Source organism: Branchiostoma lanceolatum, chromosome 17 (assembly GCF_035083965.1).
Source record: "Branchiostoma lanceolatum isolate klBraLanc5 chromosome 17, klBraLanc5.hap2, whole genome shotgun sequence".
Lineage (NCBI taxonomy): Eukaryota > Metazoa > Chordata > Leptocardii > Amphioxiformes > Branchiostomatidae > Branchiostoma > Branchiostoma lanceolatum.
The window spans coordinates 5,820,888-5,836,769 of record NC_089738.1 but is presented as its reverse complement, the minus strand read 5'-3'; the positions used below and the strand labels follow the sequence as shown (position 1 = coordinate 5,836,769).

At 38.9% G+C, this 15,882-nt stretch overlaps 1 protein-coding gene across 1 annotated transcript; it reads right to left on the bottom strand.

Annotated features, from left to right (window-relative positions):
* Positions 1 to 298: 298 nt before the first annotated feature.
* Positions 299 to 10,955, bottom strand: LOC136423342 (UDP-glucuronosyltransferase 2C1-like). The gene is made up of 8 exons (XM_066411472.1): positions 10,680 to 10,955; positions 9,136 to 9,367; positions 8,427 to 8,595; positions 7,968 to 8,124; positions 7,520 to 7,739; positions 6,747 to 6,966; positions 5,866 to 6,084; positions 299 to 497 (listed from the first exon to the last, which is right to left on the bottom strand). Exons 1-8 carry the CDS (start codon positions 10,953 to 10,955, stop codon positions 299 to 301), a joined length of 1,692 nt encoding a protein of 563 aa, XP_066267569.1.
* Positions 10,956 to 15,882: the final 4,927 nt, after the last annotated feature.

Below are 15,882 nucleotides of genomic sequence, written 5' to 3'. Positions count from 1 at the left end.
TCAGTAATTGTACAGTGTGATAATGAAGTGAAAATAATGATGAACACATTAAAATTGTCGAATTAATCAGTTTAAGATTCATTCTTCCACTTTCTGATCTTTACCTTAAGAACAAGACATGATACAATGAATCAGTCGGATGAAGTTGCTTTGATTATTGAAAGGTTTCTGAGCGTCCCTAGACCCAGTTCTCATTCCGAGACTGGATGCCGTTCCTGTTCCCGTGTCCAGGGTAGCATGACTCCATGACGTCATCACCACCTGTCATGCTGGTCACGTGGTTCTCCACCAATCCGCCCTATTCTCTCCACACACCTTCAAGGACCGCGCAGTAGACCCTGACCTCTCTGACGTCATCAATGTCGTCGTCGTCATCCTCCTGTCCGAACCAGGAGAAACGAACCTTCTGGTTGGTCGTGACGTCATCTCGGAGGCAGAACTGGCTGTCTTCCCGCCAATCAGCGTAGAGCACGGCACATCTCAGCTTCCTACACAGTCTATGTTGAGGATGAAACGAACGTAACAAGAATTCGGAGACCTCACATCTCCATGAACTATTCTGTCTATGCAAATGACTTACACATTTACATAATCTATGCTTGGTCATGAACACCTCTAACTAACTTACACATGTCGCTATATTGAATGTTCTATCATTTAACACTTAGATTAATATTATGACGCTTTTGCATTCATTATGCAAATTAGGAATTCATTGGCATAATTGGTTTCCGTTGATGTACCACTTGCAATAAACTATGAGTCTTATGAGGGAAAATGCTGTAAATGTAGATTTTACTTATTAATTATGCAAATTAAGTCCCAATTAGCATAATTTGCACTCATCCATCGGTACTTTGTTCAGTTATTCTCCTGAGAAAGATTTCACAATAGCGCCCCTGCAGTTCCAGATCAAGCTGCTAGGGGGCCCAAACCTACACCACTTTTTCAGTACATCACGATCTATCTGCCATCTAAATATCAAGACCATAGCTTGTCCAAGTCAAAAGATATAAAAACCGAAGTTCTGTTGCAGTACCCAGGTCACATACCACGGGGCCTAAAATCGACCTCGACCTACCCACATACCAAATATATGGTAATATACCAAGGATACACGTAATGAAAAAAGAAGACACTTTTTGGTCAATATCTTTATCAAATAGAGAGCGTTGGAGTGCGTAAAACAATATTGTCATCGCAAATACAAGAAGAGTTCGTAGACCTCATATCTCCATGAACTATTCTGTTTATTCTGTTTACCTGCAGAGACACGGACCTGTGGGAAGCAAATGAAGTTGCGCTGAGCTGGACTGAGATACATTGCGACAAGCTATGATGATTCTGTTTATGCAAATGACTTACACATTTACATAGTATATACTTGGTCAAAAACACCATTAACTAACTTACACATGTTGCAATATTGAGAGTCCTATCATTTTTCACTTAGATGAATCATGGCGCATTTGCATTAATTATGCAAATTAGGAAGTTTTTGGATAAATGGGATTCGTTGATGCTCCACTTGCAATAAACTACATATGCTACATGTATTTGAGTCTTATAATGGAAAACACTGCAAATATGTGTATAGATTTTCCTCATTAGTTATGCAAATTAAGTCCCAATTAGCATAATTTCACTTCATTGTGTACATCTCTGTCTAAGCTACCTGCATACTAAATATCATAGAAATCTGTCGTTCCTTTGTTCAGGTATTCTCCTTAGAAGATTTTCACGATAACGCCCCTGCGGTTCTAGAGGAAGCTGCTAGGGGGCCAACCCCACATCACTTCTTTATTACATCACAAGCTATCTGCCACCAAAAAATCAAGACAATAGCATGTCCAGGTCAAATATACAAAAACGGAAGTTCTGCTGCAGTACCGAGGTCACATACGAGGGGGCCCAAAATCGACCTTAACTTTCGGCTTTACAACACCCGCCCACATTCCAAATATCATCGTAATCCATCAAGAGGTTCTTGAGTTATGCTGACTACAAAAGTGCGGAAACACAAAACACATACACACACACAAGCACACCCAAAACATGTACAAGAGTTCCACGACCTCATATCTCTATGAACAATTCTATTCATGCAAATGACTTGCACTTTTGCATAATATATGCTTGGTCATAAACACCTTTATCTAACTTACTTGTTGCAATATTGACAGTCCTATAGTTTTCCGATTAGATGAATTATGGTGCTTTGCATTAATTATGCAAATTGATAATTTATTTGCATAATTGGTATCTGTTGATGCTCAATTTTCCATAAACTACATATGTTACATGTATTTGAGTCTGATAATGGAAAACACTGCAAATATAGATTTTCCTCGTTATGGAAATTGATAATTTATTTGCATAATTGGTATCTGTTGATGCTCAATTTTCCATAAACTACATATGTTACATGTATTTGAGTCTGATAATGGAAAACACTGCAAATATAGATTTTCCTCATTCCTTGCCTTTCATAGTGTATATCTCTATCTAAGCTACCTGCATACTAAATATCATGGAAATCCGTTGTTCCTTTGTTCAGTTATTCGCCTTAGAAGATTTTCACAGAAACGCCCCTCCAGTTCTAGAGGAAGCTGCTAGGGGGCCCAAGCCTACACCACTTCTTTATCACATCACAAGCTATCTGCCACCTAAAAATCAAGACCACAACACTTCCAGGTCAAAAGATACAAAAATCTAAGTTCTGCTGCAGTACCATGGTCACGTACCAGGGGGCCCAAAATCGACCTTGAATTTCGGCTTTACAACACCCACCTACATACCAAATATCATTGTAATCCATCAAGAGGCTATTGAGTTATGCTGACTGGAGTGGTGCGGAAACACACACACACACACACACACACACACACACACACACACACACACACAAATACAGACAGACACACCCAAACAATATCTCCATTTTTCATGGAGATAACAAACTATATCTCCATTTTTCATGGAGATAATTAAGCCAGTTAGTCATTTTGCTATATGTGTATTCATCTTGATTCAGCAATTTATGTTCTACAACTTCTCTACTTTTATCCTTTTGTATAGCTTATATCTATATCTTTTTATCATCCATAGCTCTAAGATGAAGCGTCCAACAGCACTGAAGATCAACCACGTGCACAGCCTGACAACATATTAAATAAATTAAATCTTACTTTACGTAGCTTCTAAATCCGTCAGGATTACGCTCAGGGAATACCCTACTTTTATCCTTTTGTATAGCTCATATCTATATCTTTTTATCATCCATAGCTCTAAGATGAAGCGTACAACAGCATTGAAGATCAACCACAGCTTGAAAACATAAAATCTTACTTTACGTAGCTTCTAAATCCGTCTGAAATACGTTCAGGGAATACTCTACTTTAAATTTACACTTTTGTATAGCTCATATCTATATCTTTTTATCATCCATAGCTCTAAGATGAAGCGTACAACAGCATTGAAGATCAACCACAGCTTGAAAACATAAAATCTTACTTTACGTAGCTTCTAAATCCGTCTGAAATACGTCCAGGGAATACTCTACTTTAAATTTATACTTTTGTATAGCTCATATCTATATCTTTTTATCATCCATAGCTCTAAGATGAAGCGTACAACAGCATTGAAGATCAACCACAGCCTGAAAACATAAATAAATTAAATCTTACTTTACGTAGCTTCTAAATCCGTCTGGAATACGTTCAGGGAATACCCTACTTTTATCCTTTTGTATAGCTCATATCTATATCTTTTTATCATCCATAGCTCTAAGATGAAGCGTACAACAGCATTGAAGATCAACCACGTGCACAGCCTGACAACATATTAAATAAATTAAATCTTACTTTACGTAGCTTCTAAATCCGTCTGGAATACGTTCAGGGAATACCCTTCTTTTATCCTTTTGTACAGCTCATATCTATATCTTTTTATCATTCCATAGCTCTAAAATGAAGCGTACAAGTCTACTACAAGAGCATTGAAGATCAACCACAGCATGACAACATAAATAAATTAAATCTTACTTTACGTAGCTTCTAAATCCGTCTCGAATACGTCCAGAGAATACTCTACTTTTATCCTTTTGTATAGCTCATATCTATATCTTTTTATCATCCATAGCTCTAATATGAAGCGTACAACAGCATTAAAGATCAACCGCAGCCTGACAACATAAATGAATTAAATCTTACTTTACGTAGCTTCTAAATACGTCTGGAATACGTTCAGGGAATACTCTACTTTTATCCATTTGTATACTTCATATCTATATATTCTTATCATCCATAGCTCTAAGATGAAGCGTACAAGTCTACTACAAGAGCATTGAAGATCAACCACAGCCTGAAAACATAATTCAATTAAATCTCACTTTACGTAGCTTCTAAATCCGTCTGGAATACGTTCAGGGAATACCCTACTTTTATCCTTTTGTATACATCATATCTATAAATTTTTATCATCCATAGCTCTAAGGTAAAGCGTACAACAGCATTGAAGATCAATCACAGCCTGACAACATAAATATATAAAATCTTACTTTACGTAGCTTTTAAATCCGTCTGAATACGTTCAGGGAATACCCTACTTTTATCCTTTTGTATACATCATATCTATAAATTTTTATCATCCATAGCTCTAAGGTAAAGCGTACAACAGCATTGAAGATCAATCACAGCCTGACAACATAAATATATAAAATCTTACTTTACGTAGCTTTTAAATCCGTCTGGAATACGTTCAAGGAATACTCTACTTTTATCCTTTTGTATAGCTCATATCTATATCTTTTTATCATCCATAGCTCTAAGATGAAGCGTACAACAGCATTAAAGATCAACCACAGCCTGACAACATAAATGAATTAAATCTTACTTTACGTAGCTTCTAAATCCGTCAGGATTACGTTCAGGGAATACCCTACTTTTATCCTTTTGTATAGCTCATATCTATATCTTTTTATCTTCCATAGCTCTAAGATGAAGCGTACAACAGCATTAAAGATCAACCACAGCCTGACAACATAGATAAATTAAATCTTACTTTACGTACATTCTAAATCCGCCTGGAATACGTTCAGGGAATACCCTACTTTTATCCTTTTGTATAGATCATATCTATATATTTGTATCACCCATAGCTCTAAGATGAAGCGTATTGAAGATCAACCACAGCCTGACAACATGAATGAATTAAATCTTACTTTACGTAGCTTCTAAATCCGTCTGGAATACGTTCAGGGAATACCCATGTGTCATGTCTGCATTCTATTGTTGTTCAAGGAAATACGATTTCGGGGTGTGCCTAAACACCTTACCCGACCTCACCCGACCTCATGCGTATTTGGGTTGAAAAAATGGCGAAACCGCGGAAAACCCAACTTTGACTCGAAAAATCTCGTTTCTGAAAAAAGTGTGATTCCTCTGAAGCACTGTAGGAGATTGGTCAACTGGTCACGATACCGGAGACACATTTATATGCTTGATCTGACCTATTTTGACTGCACTATTGACTTTTTCCGTGACCATGTCTTGATACTCAAAACGGCGCGTATCACCCCTCTATCTTGGAAACAAGCGGAGTAACTTATAAGAACTGGTAAATACTTAGAGCTTGCTGCTTGTTTTGCATTCATAATTGCATATTTAACGTATCCAGAACGTCAAATAATGTCCCTGCCCCGTATACACTGCATTTCAGACTCGGATGAGGTCGGGTGAGGTCGGATGAGGTCGGGTGAGGCGTTTAGGCATACGTACCGCGATTTCGATAACAGTCGGTCAATTAGTTTTCAGTTTGATGTCAGTATTGCCTCTTTTGCATACTCGACACGCATAGCAACAGCACTTCCAACAAGACAACAATATAGCAGCTATAACTCCAACAATCAGGGCAATAACGTCTAACAAGTAGTACTGGTAGAACGGAAGTTCGATCGCCCTCGACCTGAGATGGGGGAGGCCGCCATGTTTGATGACGTGTTCTATCCACCACACTGCCCGCTCCATGGGCGACTGTGGTTGGTCACGAAGATGCGTGGAGACCTGGTCCGCTTTCTCCTTGTACCTGAAACAAAATTCAGCAAAGTTTGAATACATCACGTGACATCTCACGTGACAACGATGTTTACCTGGACCAACAGCTGGTTAAAGAAAACAGAATTTACTCCAGAACAATGATGTTTAACTCATGAATAAACGCTCGTTCTCATTTAAATGTACACATTTTGTAACTTCCGTACCGTTTGAAGTTAGACGTTTTTTGACATTAAGATATGCCACATATCAGGTGCCAAACTGTCGTTGTTAAACGCAAGAAAAGTTTTAAGTCGTCATAACAACGACAGTTTGGCACCGACTTATATGTGGTAGATCTTAATGTCTAGGAACGTCTTTACTTCAAACGGTAACGGAAGTTACAAAATGTGTACATGTAAATGAGAACGAGGGAAAGAGGAGAAGAGGCAGGAATTGAGTAAGCTTTGAAGAGAGTCACTCTTCCTCTACCCTGGGAGTCCAGACACCGTATATCGGCGCGCCACCGAGCACCGCACGCGCGCCTAAGATTTCCCGGCCCACCCTCCCGCTGCCCCCGAATACCGACCCCGCACCACTCTCCGCTGTAAACCCAAGCTCTGCTAGGCGGGAAAGCTTAGGCGCGCGTGCGGTGCTCGGTGGCGCGCCGATATACGGTGTCTGGACTCCCAGGGTACTCTACCTCATACTTACCAAGGATCCGAAATAACGGTAGTAATAGCCTGATAAACCTCCTCTGGCGTCACGGTGTGGATGTCCAGTGACACCGCCATCCCTCGGGCCACCACCCGGGCGATGTTGTCATGAGCATCATTCATCAGAGGCATACCAACCAGGGGCACCCCGTGGTACATGGCCTCTGCTATTCCGTTGTATCCACAATGTGATACAAACGCCTTTGTCTTTGGATGGGCTGTTTGTTTGAAAGATTAAGTTGTAAGTCATGACGAAAAACATTGTCGAAGTAACAATTGATATACGAAATCATGATCACCCATCTGCTTCATCTGCATCACAAAACAATCAAACGCATGTAATACTACGACACGTTTGTTGTTTATTATTCGCCATATGCAAGATACGTAGATACGAGCATATGCAAGAGTTGTTGATAATTCTACACAGCGCATTAATTTATGACATTTTAAAATTACCAAGTCTTCTATTATGGCAATTGGTCTATCTCCCTGTAAGACCTGATAGATGAATGGTTTTTGTGATCAACCAGCATCACCAAACAGCTAAAGTAGAGAAACGACTTAGAAATACGTTTGTTGCTTATATTCTATTATGCCATCATTCTCCGCTGTGTGTAGTACGTAGTCTCCAAGCAGGCCCAATGGATTGCAAAGACCGTATCCAACTGGAAGAAGGAGCTTATATAGCAATCCAAGACGTACTTCCTCTGCCAGTTTGATATGGTCTTAGCAACCTATAGATCTGCTTGGAGATTACTACGTATTTACCTAGTAAGTCGTTTTGAGGCACCCACTCCATGGTTTTGGTATTGGACCCCAGACTTGGAGGTGGCGTCCCAGCGTAGCGCCACACGACCTTCTGCGGCAGACGGGCGAAAGCAGCGGCCAGCATGTCAGCTATCTCTGCGGGCATATCCGCTATCAGGGAGCCAAACGTTACTAGGACGACACCGTCATCTCCAGAACTCTGCACAAACTTCTCCATTTCCTATATTGTTAGGTAGAGAAAAGTATATCAGTTAGTCCAATCACAAAAGAGATGTTAAAACACTACGTAAGTCTCAACCCTCTGTATCAAGTTGTATCTTTATATGGCCATACATAAAAACAAGCTGTAAGTTTACATTATATGTTTGTATAGAGATTATGCTTTTCATTATTTGGATATTCCTTTCTACGTAACACCACAAATCGACTAGTTTTTCTAAAGACTGACCTCACTAAGCGGCTTGACGTCCTCAGCCATGTGACCTGCTATGCTGACCATATTTGGCATCATGGGTTTAGGGAAGTCGAACATGAGATCTGATTGGTAGAGCCACACGTCGGTTTTTGCCAAGGCAGCAGATATTGTGAAGTTGTGGCCAATCGTTCTGTTGGTTGCAAAAAAATAATGTTCCTAAGTGCCATTTTAAACATAATTTCACTCCATAGAAAAGACACGGACTCTTCCAGTCATCTGGCATCATTGACTCGAAAGTGTGAATGAATTTGCATTAAATACAGTTTTTCCAATGGCGTAAAATCACATCCTGAAAACGTGAATTTTATGAAACCTATGAGCATTTATCAAATCTAACAGTATCGACTTGAAAACCGACACATGTAACAAGTAGTAAATTATATACTTTTAAACTTGCCATGCGGCAATGTACTGCTATGCTAACAAACTAACCTGCTTGCAAGATGGTCATAACTTTTATCGAAGAACAGCTGCCCCATAGCAAATGTAAAGTAAAGCAACACGTTCTTCACTCTCTGTAGAAATGTCATATGATCAGACAACCCCGATGACATTGTTGGCACGTAAGCAAGAGGATTGGGGACACCGGTGGCACGGATGTCTGAAAAATAGGATTAAAAGACATGCTATAGTAACTACAACTTAACTTTATATTCTAGTGTGATGTTATATGTTTCTGATCATGAGGTTAAACCGTTCAAAGATTGATACACAGAAGCTAAAGTGTACTGCACGAAAGATGTGTGTTACAGTAAAGAGGGTTGTTGGAATTAGCTGTCCGGTCCGATTCGCAGAAAAAGCTGTCCAGTCCGATTTCGGGGTGGAAACGGCGACCTGGCAACATCAGCGATGCTACCAGTAGAGATCGCAGTATTTGTAGAAACGACGAGTGTACTGGTAGAACCACCCAACCGATGCCAATGGGTCGACCAAGCTGGTAAAAATCTATAGCTGTTTTTTTTAAACTTACTCGCTCAGTGCAAGGCCGTTATGGGGGCCACTCATCTGAGCACTGAACTAATTCTTACCGCAGTAGCTGTATAGCTTAACATTTCCGTTGGAAAAGGAGGACCTAGGACTGAGTATATAAGAAGATTACGGTAGATATAAGTTGGCCTGCACTGTACAAATATGAACACACCATTGCCCCCAGGCAGAGACCTCATTGTGCAGACTAGCGGCAGGTCCAAGTACTGCGCCACGATGGGCCCGCAAGAGGTAACCTCATACGTCAGGACTACGTCATAGTGGCTGTTCTTAAGTTTCGTCAGAAGTTGCTTGTCACTCAACGTCTCTTCATTAAGGTCCAGCAGAGCAGAACCCGAGGCATTCCAAAGAGTCATGAGGTCTAACGCTCCAGATGAAGAAAATGCCTGTAACGTTTGTAAATATACATTAGAATATTGTAGGAATGTTACACAACAGCTTTGTAGATTGAAGCCCGGATGTTTGATGAAAGAGTGACGAAAGGGTACGTTTGATAATAAGGCTACAGTTTTCGGTGCCGTTTGTTTTTGGTGTGTTTTGGATCTGATAACTCGACGAGAAGCGCTGGCCGTGGATGACTCTTCGTGACAATTTCAATGTTTTTGGCAAAACAAAGGTCAAGTTCGATAATGGACGATCACCTGTGGAACTGCATCAGGACTTTCATTGTTCAAATTATCTCGTGTTCTGGATATCCTATGGAAATCTTTCATACAAGATAACTTTTGGGCTTATGAAGTTGTGGTATAGGTTTCGCCTCGATCTCTAAAAGCCTTATTTGCAACTCCAGCAGCCGCTCTGGTTTTTGAGGCTTTGAAAGAGAATAACTCAATAAGCGGTCGAGGGATCGTCATTACTTTTGATGATTGAAATGATTATATGATTAATTTGCAAATCATGATCTAATTTGCATAATTGATGAGGAAGATCTGTAAATCCAATGTGTTTCATGTTCGAACATATGACATATATGACTGAGCAAGAAAGTGACATCGATGCATAATTATGAATTAGGAAAATGATGGAGAAAATACTGTGATTGAATACTGTTGGTAAATGATGAGAATAACATGCTTGCAGCACTTGGAACTCAAGTAAAGGTGAAAATCTTTAGACATAGATAAGCAGATCTAGGCCTCACATGTTAAAGAAAATGCTACAATAGGCTTAGAATTGGATTCTTTCCAAATGGAAGGTAGGATAGGAATTGTGTATTTTCAGCAAGTTGTGTTATTTGAGTGATAAGGATGTTTTACTAATATGGTTTATGTAAATGAGGACTTTGATAAAAGAGAAGGTTAAGACTATTTGCAAACGTATGAGGGTGTGGAACTCTTTTGTGATTAACGTCATGTGCACCGGATTTGTCCAACATCAGCTACTTTTTTTTGTGCTTGTATATTATGCTGACTCGTTCTACTTATTCTATTTGATTCATAACCTTTTTATTGTTATTCATTCCTCCTGATCGTTCAAGATCCCATCACACATAAGCTTTGCTAAGTGACTATCATCGGTTGAAAGATCATTGTCCGATAAATCTTTTTGTTAACTTGTAATTGTAAGTGTTTAGGACAATAAACACTTTTTAATTAAGCATAAACAGGAACGAGAGTTGATACAGACTATCGTACGAAATAAGGTATCGAGTGCTCATCTATTTATTTTTTTCGCCATGTCTAAGCACAAAATACCTACCAACTTTGGAATCATAGTTTTATAGACTTCCTTCATCAACGGTGGTTTGTCAGGATCTCCGAATGTTTCGTACTGCAAGGTCGGCCATTTCCGCATGAAGTCGCTCTTCTGACTTGCATGGGCCAACACGGTGACGACGTGTCCTCGGGAGGCCAAGGCTTCGGCAATCTTCGCCACGCTCATCCAGGAGCTGCCGTATGTCAATGCCACGACGAGGATGTCGGCAGCTTGGACATGTTGACACAAAATGGCGGCGACCAGGAACAGGTGGAACATATTGAGCAGCAGCGGCCGTACTGGAATGTTTACTAATGGATCAGAATCTGAAAAGATCATTAGAAAAGACATTGAACGAATTTAACGACCAAACTGATCACTATGATATTAGCGACAAAAAATGTTGAAATAAGCTGAAAGTCCTTTTTCACAGGAAAGGGTATTTTAGTCTTAGAAAACTTTCCCATGTTCTTTCAGGGTATTCCTTATTACCGAATATGGAAGTAAACAACGTAAATTCGGAATAAAGTTACATTTAGAAGTATCTTAATTCAAGTTTTGACTCATTTTGTACTTCAATACTTTCTGACTGGAATAGAATAGTAACGTAGATTTGCCTAAAAGTGTTTGTGCATTGTATTAACTTAGCGCTACCAATTAATGTCCAATTTATCAATACGTCATTTGTCTTAAAGACATTAATCTATTGACCTCAAGGTTGAAAATGGATATATTAATGTTCTGGAAAGTCTTCATCTGCATATTTAATACGTGCCTATCTATATTTACACTTGTCAGAGACATACACATATCCGAATACTATCATCGTCACCATTACATTGTATACTGTTTTAGCCATTAGAATGCACATTATTTGATCGATTGTTATTCATGTTGTAGATTAGTTCTTTTGAGTTATTAGATATCAGAAATAGTCGATTGTGATGTATCTACAAATTGCCATACATTGTACCCGTTATATTTGTCGCGCAATAAAGTTTTCTTCATAAAGCTACTAGTATTCGGTCCTAAAACACACTAGCAGTACCCTAGAACACTCAATCAGTACAAGTGTCGTCCCACCCCAAAAGACGCAGGCGGATGGCATCCTAAAAAGCAGCCAAGTGATTATGATATTAACATTCACTGAAACATGGGTACTTCCAAAAAAATTCCTCCGTTTGTAAATGCATCATGTTGCATTGTTTTCTTCGTCACAGGAAAATTTACAACAGAAATCACCACCCATCCCCTCAAGCCCGGTCCCTGAAAAACAATGTGTACTCATTGAAACCATTCCCACGAAGCTTTCCCACGATACCTCAGAATACATCAGTTGATCGTCACGAGATCTAACATGGTTTACGTTTTTTCAAAAACGCGAGGCCAGATCTTGGTAAAAATTGAGAAAATACGTTTATCCAAGAAATTAAGAAATAAGGAATGCATGCAGTTTGTAACTATCCCTGAATATTTAGATTGGTACGCTATACAGCAATCTTCTTGCATACAACAGTTCTGAAACAATATGCCCTCCCGGGATCGGTGTAGCAACAGTTGAAGTGACCGATTCAGTGAATTACTTCTCAATTTCAACTTGACTATACTCTTTCGAAAGTTGGTCACAGTACAGAGTCTATACAAAGTATGTCATAGTCTATCTTCAGGCCTTTTAAGAAATGCATTTTAACCAATCAGCAAATTAAATGGCAAGACAACAACACTTAACAGAGCACGGCGATGTTAGGTAAGCACTACAAACAAAGAAAGAACATCAGTAGAAACTCCAGCAACGATATAAAATATGGACGTCGCCGTGTCAAGTTCTTACCTGATAGTTTATCGGGCGTGTCTTCTGCCTCGGATCACGGAGGTAAAAGGAGGTCGTGTGTTCTGCGCATCAAGACTTATTCTAGCTGTGTATGTGGGTGGAGGCCACGCACTAGTAATCCGCGCATGCGCAGTAGACCAAATTTTAGCTCATGGAAATAGGTTTGGTACCCTTGGCAAATTATATAAAGGTAGCTGTATAGGGGATTTTTTTAGGATATGTTGATATTTTGGAGCTGGATTTTACAGGTAAGGGTTTCTACCTTTTTATTAAGTTGAGAAATCAGACTTTCATCCATCTTTGTTGTGTCTGTAGGCCTGCAAAGTTTGCTGTTTTTGTGTGAGGATCAGGTGAAGGGGGTCAAAGGTCAATTTTTGTAAACAAGCCGGATTCCTAGGGGTTGTGCCGATTAGAAAGTTGAAATTATTCTCTAGATTAAAACTTAAGAGGCGTGACAGCGCTGCCAATGCATGTTTTTCATGGACTAAAACTCAGGTAGGTGACTTTTGACAGCATGTTTCTTACATGATTACCATGTATTAAGATAGGAAGCTTGATTACGATCCTGTGGCCTAGCTGTGTGTGTGGGTGGACACCTCTCATCAGGAGTGACCCATTTCGCCACAGGGGTGGTTAACGTTAACCATTACTGTGGTGTCTTAGAGTGCACTTTTGCATGAGAAAATATCCATTCTAAGTTTAAACTGCCTTTAATTTCGGCGTTCATTCGAATATACTAAACAATAAATGAAGACGAATGCCAGGATTCTTTCTTGATAATGCGAGTGTCTTAAAAACTACTTACTCATCTATTTACTGACGTCATCATGATTCATCATCGAAATGGCTGATACGGATTTACAAGCAGATTCACATTACCCATGTCTACCTCATAACGACCAAAGACAGGGTTAGAAAAACAGATCCGTAGTAACTTTTGAGAGTTACCATGTGGTTGGTGTAGGTAGCTGCCAGAGAGGTCTGACAGTCAAGAAACGTTACGATATTCCACCCAAACGTCTGCTTGAAGATCAAACATAATCATATACTACTATTGTTACAAAGAGTGTTAACAAAACTGCAAGATTATATCATCATGCTTCATCAGCTCTGTATGTACCGAGGCGGGCCGTGAAGTTGGTAGTCGGCGCAAGCATTGATGGGTACTTCATGTCCTCCATTTAGGTGTATTCAGTTTAATTAAATGATTTCTTAAAACGGGTGATTTTCCCTTTGATTGATATTTGCAATGAATCTCCGGCTTCCAAAACCAAAGGGTCAGCTGGTTTTCTTTTTGGTGTTGGCGTTACTTTTCTTGCACATACCACAGAACAACACTTCCAACAAGACAACAATACAGCAGATACAACTCGAACAATCAGGCCAATAACGTCTAACATGTAGTACAGGTAGAACGGAAGTTCGATCGCCCTCGATCTGAAATGGGGGAGGCCGCCATGTTGATGACGTATTCTATCCACCACATTGCCCGCTCCATGAGCGACTGTGGTTGGTCACGAAGATGCGTGGAGATCTGGTAAGTACAAATTACATGCACATTTGAAGGCATTGTCAACCCCAGAGGATAGTGTTCTGGTACTTCTATATGTTATTCTTTTCTGAATGCAAGAACGAGATTGCATTTGCAACTTAGCCTTGAACCATAGCAAATGAAGACCTCATTTGCAAAATTAATGCAAAATACTATAACTCAAGATGGGCTTGATGGATGGTCATGATTTTTGGTATGTAGGTAGCTTACGTGAAGCTTTGTACGATTAGACGGCAATTATGCAAATCAGATTCTAATTTGCATAATTAATAAGGCAATTTTAAAATCTTGCTGTAATCCATGATATGACTATTCAAATATGTGATATTTGTAACTGAGAAAGAGAGGAATGTTGATAGATTGAAAATATGTAAATATGGACCTTATTTGCATAATTAATGAGATACAACTTTTACACCATGCTGGTAAATGACGGCAATTTCATACTTGTGGCATTAGGAAGTTATGTGAATGTCAACATCTTTGAATCAAATTATGCTAATAATGACCTCTTTTGCATAATTGATGATAAATGTTAGCATAACCTTCTTTGTTAAGCTCATACTTTGGACAACTTCTGTTATTTGGGTGGAGGAGACTAGTATGATTTATTATTTATGAGAAAGACTCCTAATACGTCAGTCTTGAAGGTTAAATCATTTGGCGAAGGTATGAGGTCGTGGAACTCTAGTTATGTATGTAATGAGCTATTCCTCATATTCAATATCTATGCAACAGGATGATAAATATAAACTCGGTACAAACAGGTTGGAAACTCAGATTATTTCTCTGTTGTTTCTTTTTAACTGTATAGAAGTATCTATCTTTGGAACGTCTGTTGATGAAAATTCACAATGATACCAATTCTTTCATGCTGACTATACAAATGAGCTAAACGTTAAGATAACAAAACTATGTAAAAGCACGTTGGCGATCAAACATAACTACTTCAAGTACTAGTTAGCTAATTGTGCCTATGTGATATCTCTACCAATATATTCAACATAATCACAATGAGTAATGTATAATAAGTAATAACAAGAGTTCCACGACCTCATATCTCCATGAACAATTCTATCCCTGCAAATGACTTACACATTTGCATAATCTATGCTTGGTCATAAACACCTTTATCTAACTTACACATGTTGCAATATTAACAGTCCTATAATTTTCCAATTAGATGAATTATGGTGTTTTTGCATTGATTATGCAAATTATGAATTTATTTGCATAATTGGTATCTGTTGATGCTCCACTTTCCATAAACTACATATGTTACATGTATTTGAGTCTGATAATGAAAAACACTGCAAATATAGATTTTCCTCATTAGCTATGCAAATTAAGTCACAATTAGCATAACTTGCACTACATTATGTATATCTCTGTCTAAGCTACCTGCATACTAAATATCATATTGACAGTCCTATAAGTTTCCAATTAGATGAATTATGGTGTTTTGCATTAATTATGCAAATTAGGAATTTATTTGCATAATTGTTGTCTCTTGATGTTCCACCTTTCATAAACTACATACGTTGCATGTATTTGAGTCTGATAATGGAAAACACTGCAAATATAGATTTTCCTCATTAGCTATGCAAATTAAGTCCCAATTAGCATAATTTGCACTTCATTGTTTATATCATTATCTAAGCTACCTGCATACTAAATATCATGGAAATCCGTTGTTCCTTTGTTCAGTTATTCTCCTCAGAAGATTTTCACAAAAACGCCCCTGCAGCTCCAGAGGAAGCTGCTAGGGGGCCCAAACCCACACCACTTCTTTATTACATCACAAGCTATCTGCCACCCAAAAA

Coding starts and splice junctions, on each gene's coding strand:
- LOC136423342 (XM_066411472.1), bottom strand. CDS start 10,955: ATGTTCCACCTGTTCCTGGTCGCCGCCATTTTGTGTCAACATGTCCAA. Junction 8,125..8,426: donor TATGACCATCTTGCAAGCAG/GTTAGTTTGTTA, acceptor TGCAACCAACAG/AACGATTGGCCACAACTTCA. Junction 7,740..7,967: donor ACGTCAAGCCGCTTAGTGAG/GTCAGTCTTTAG, acceptor CTAACAATATAG/GAAATGGAGAAGTTTGTGCA.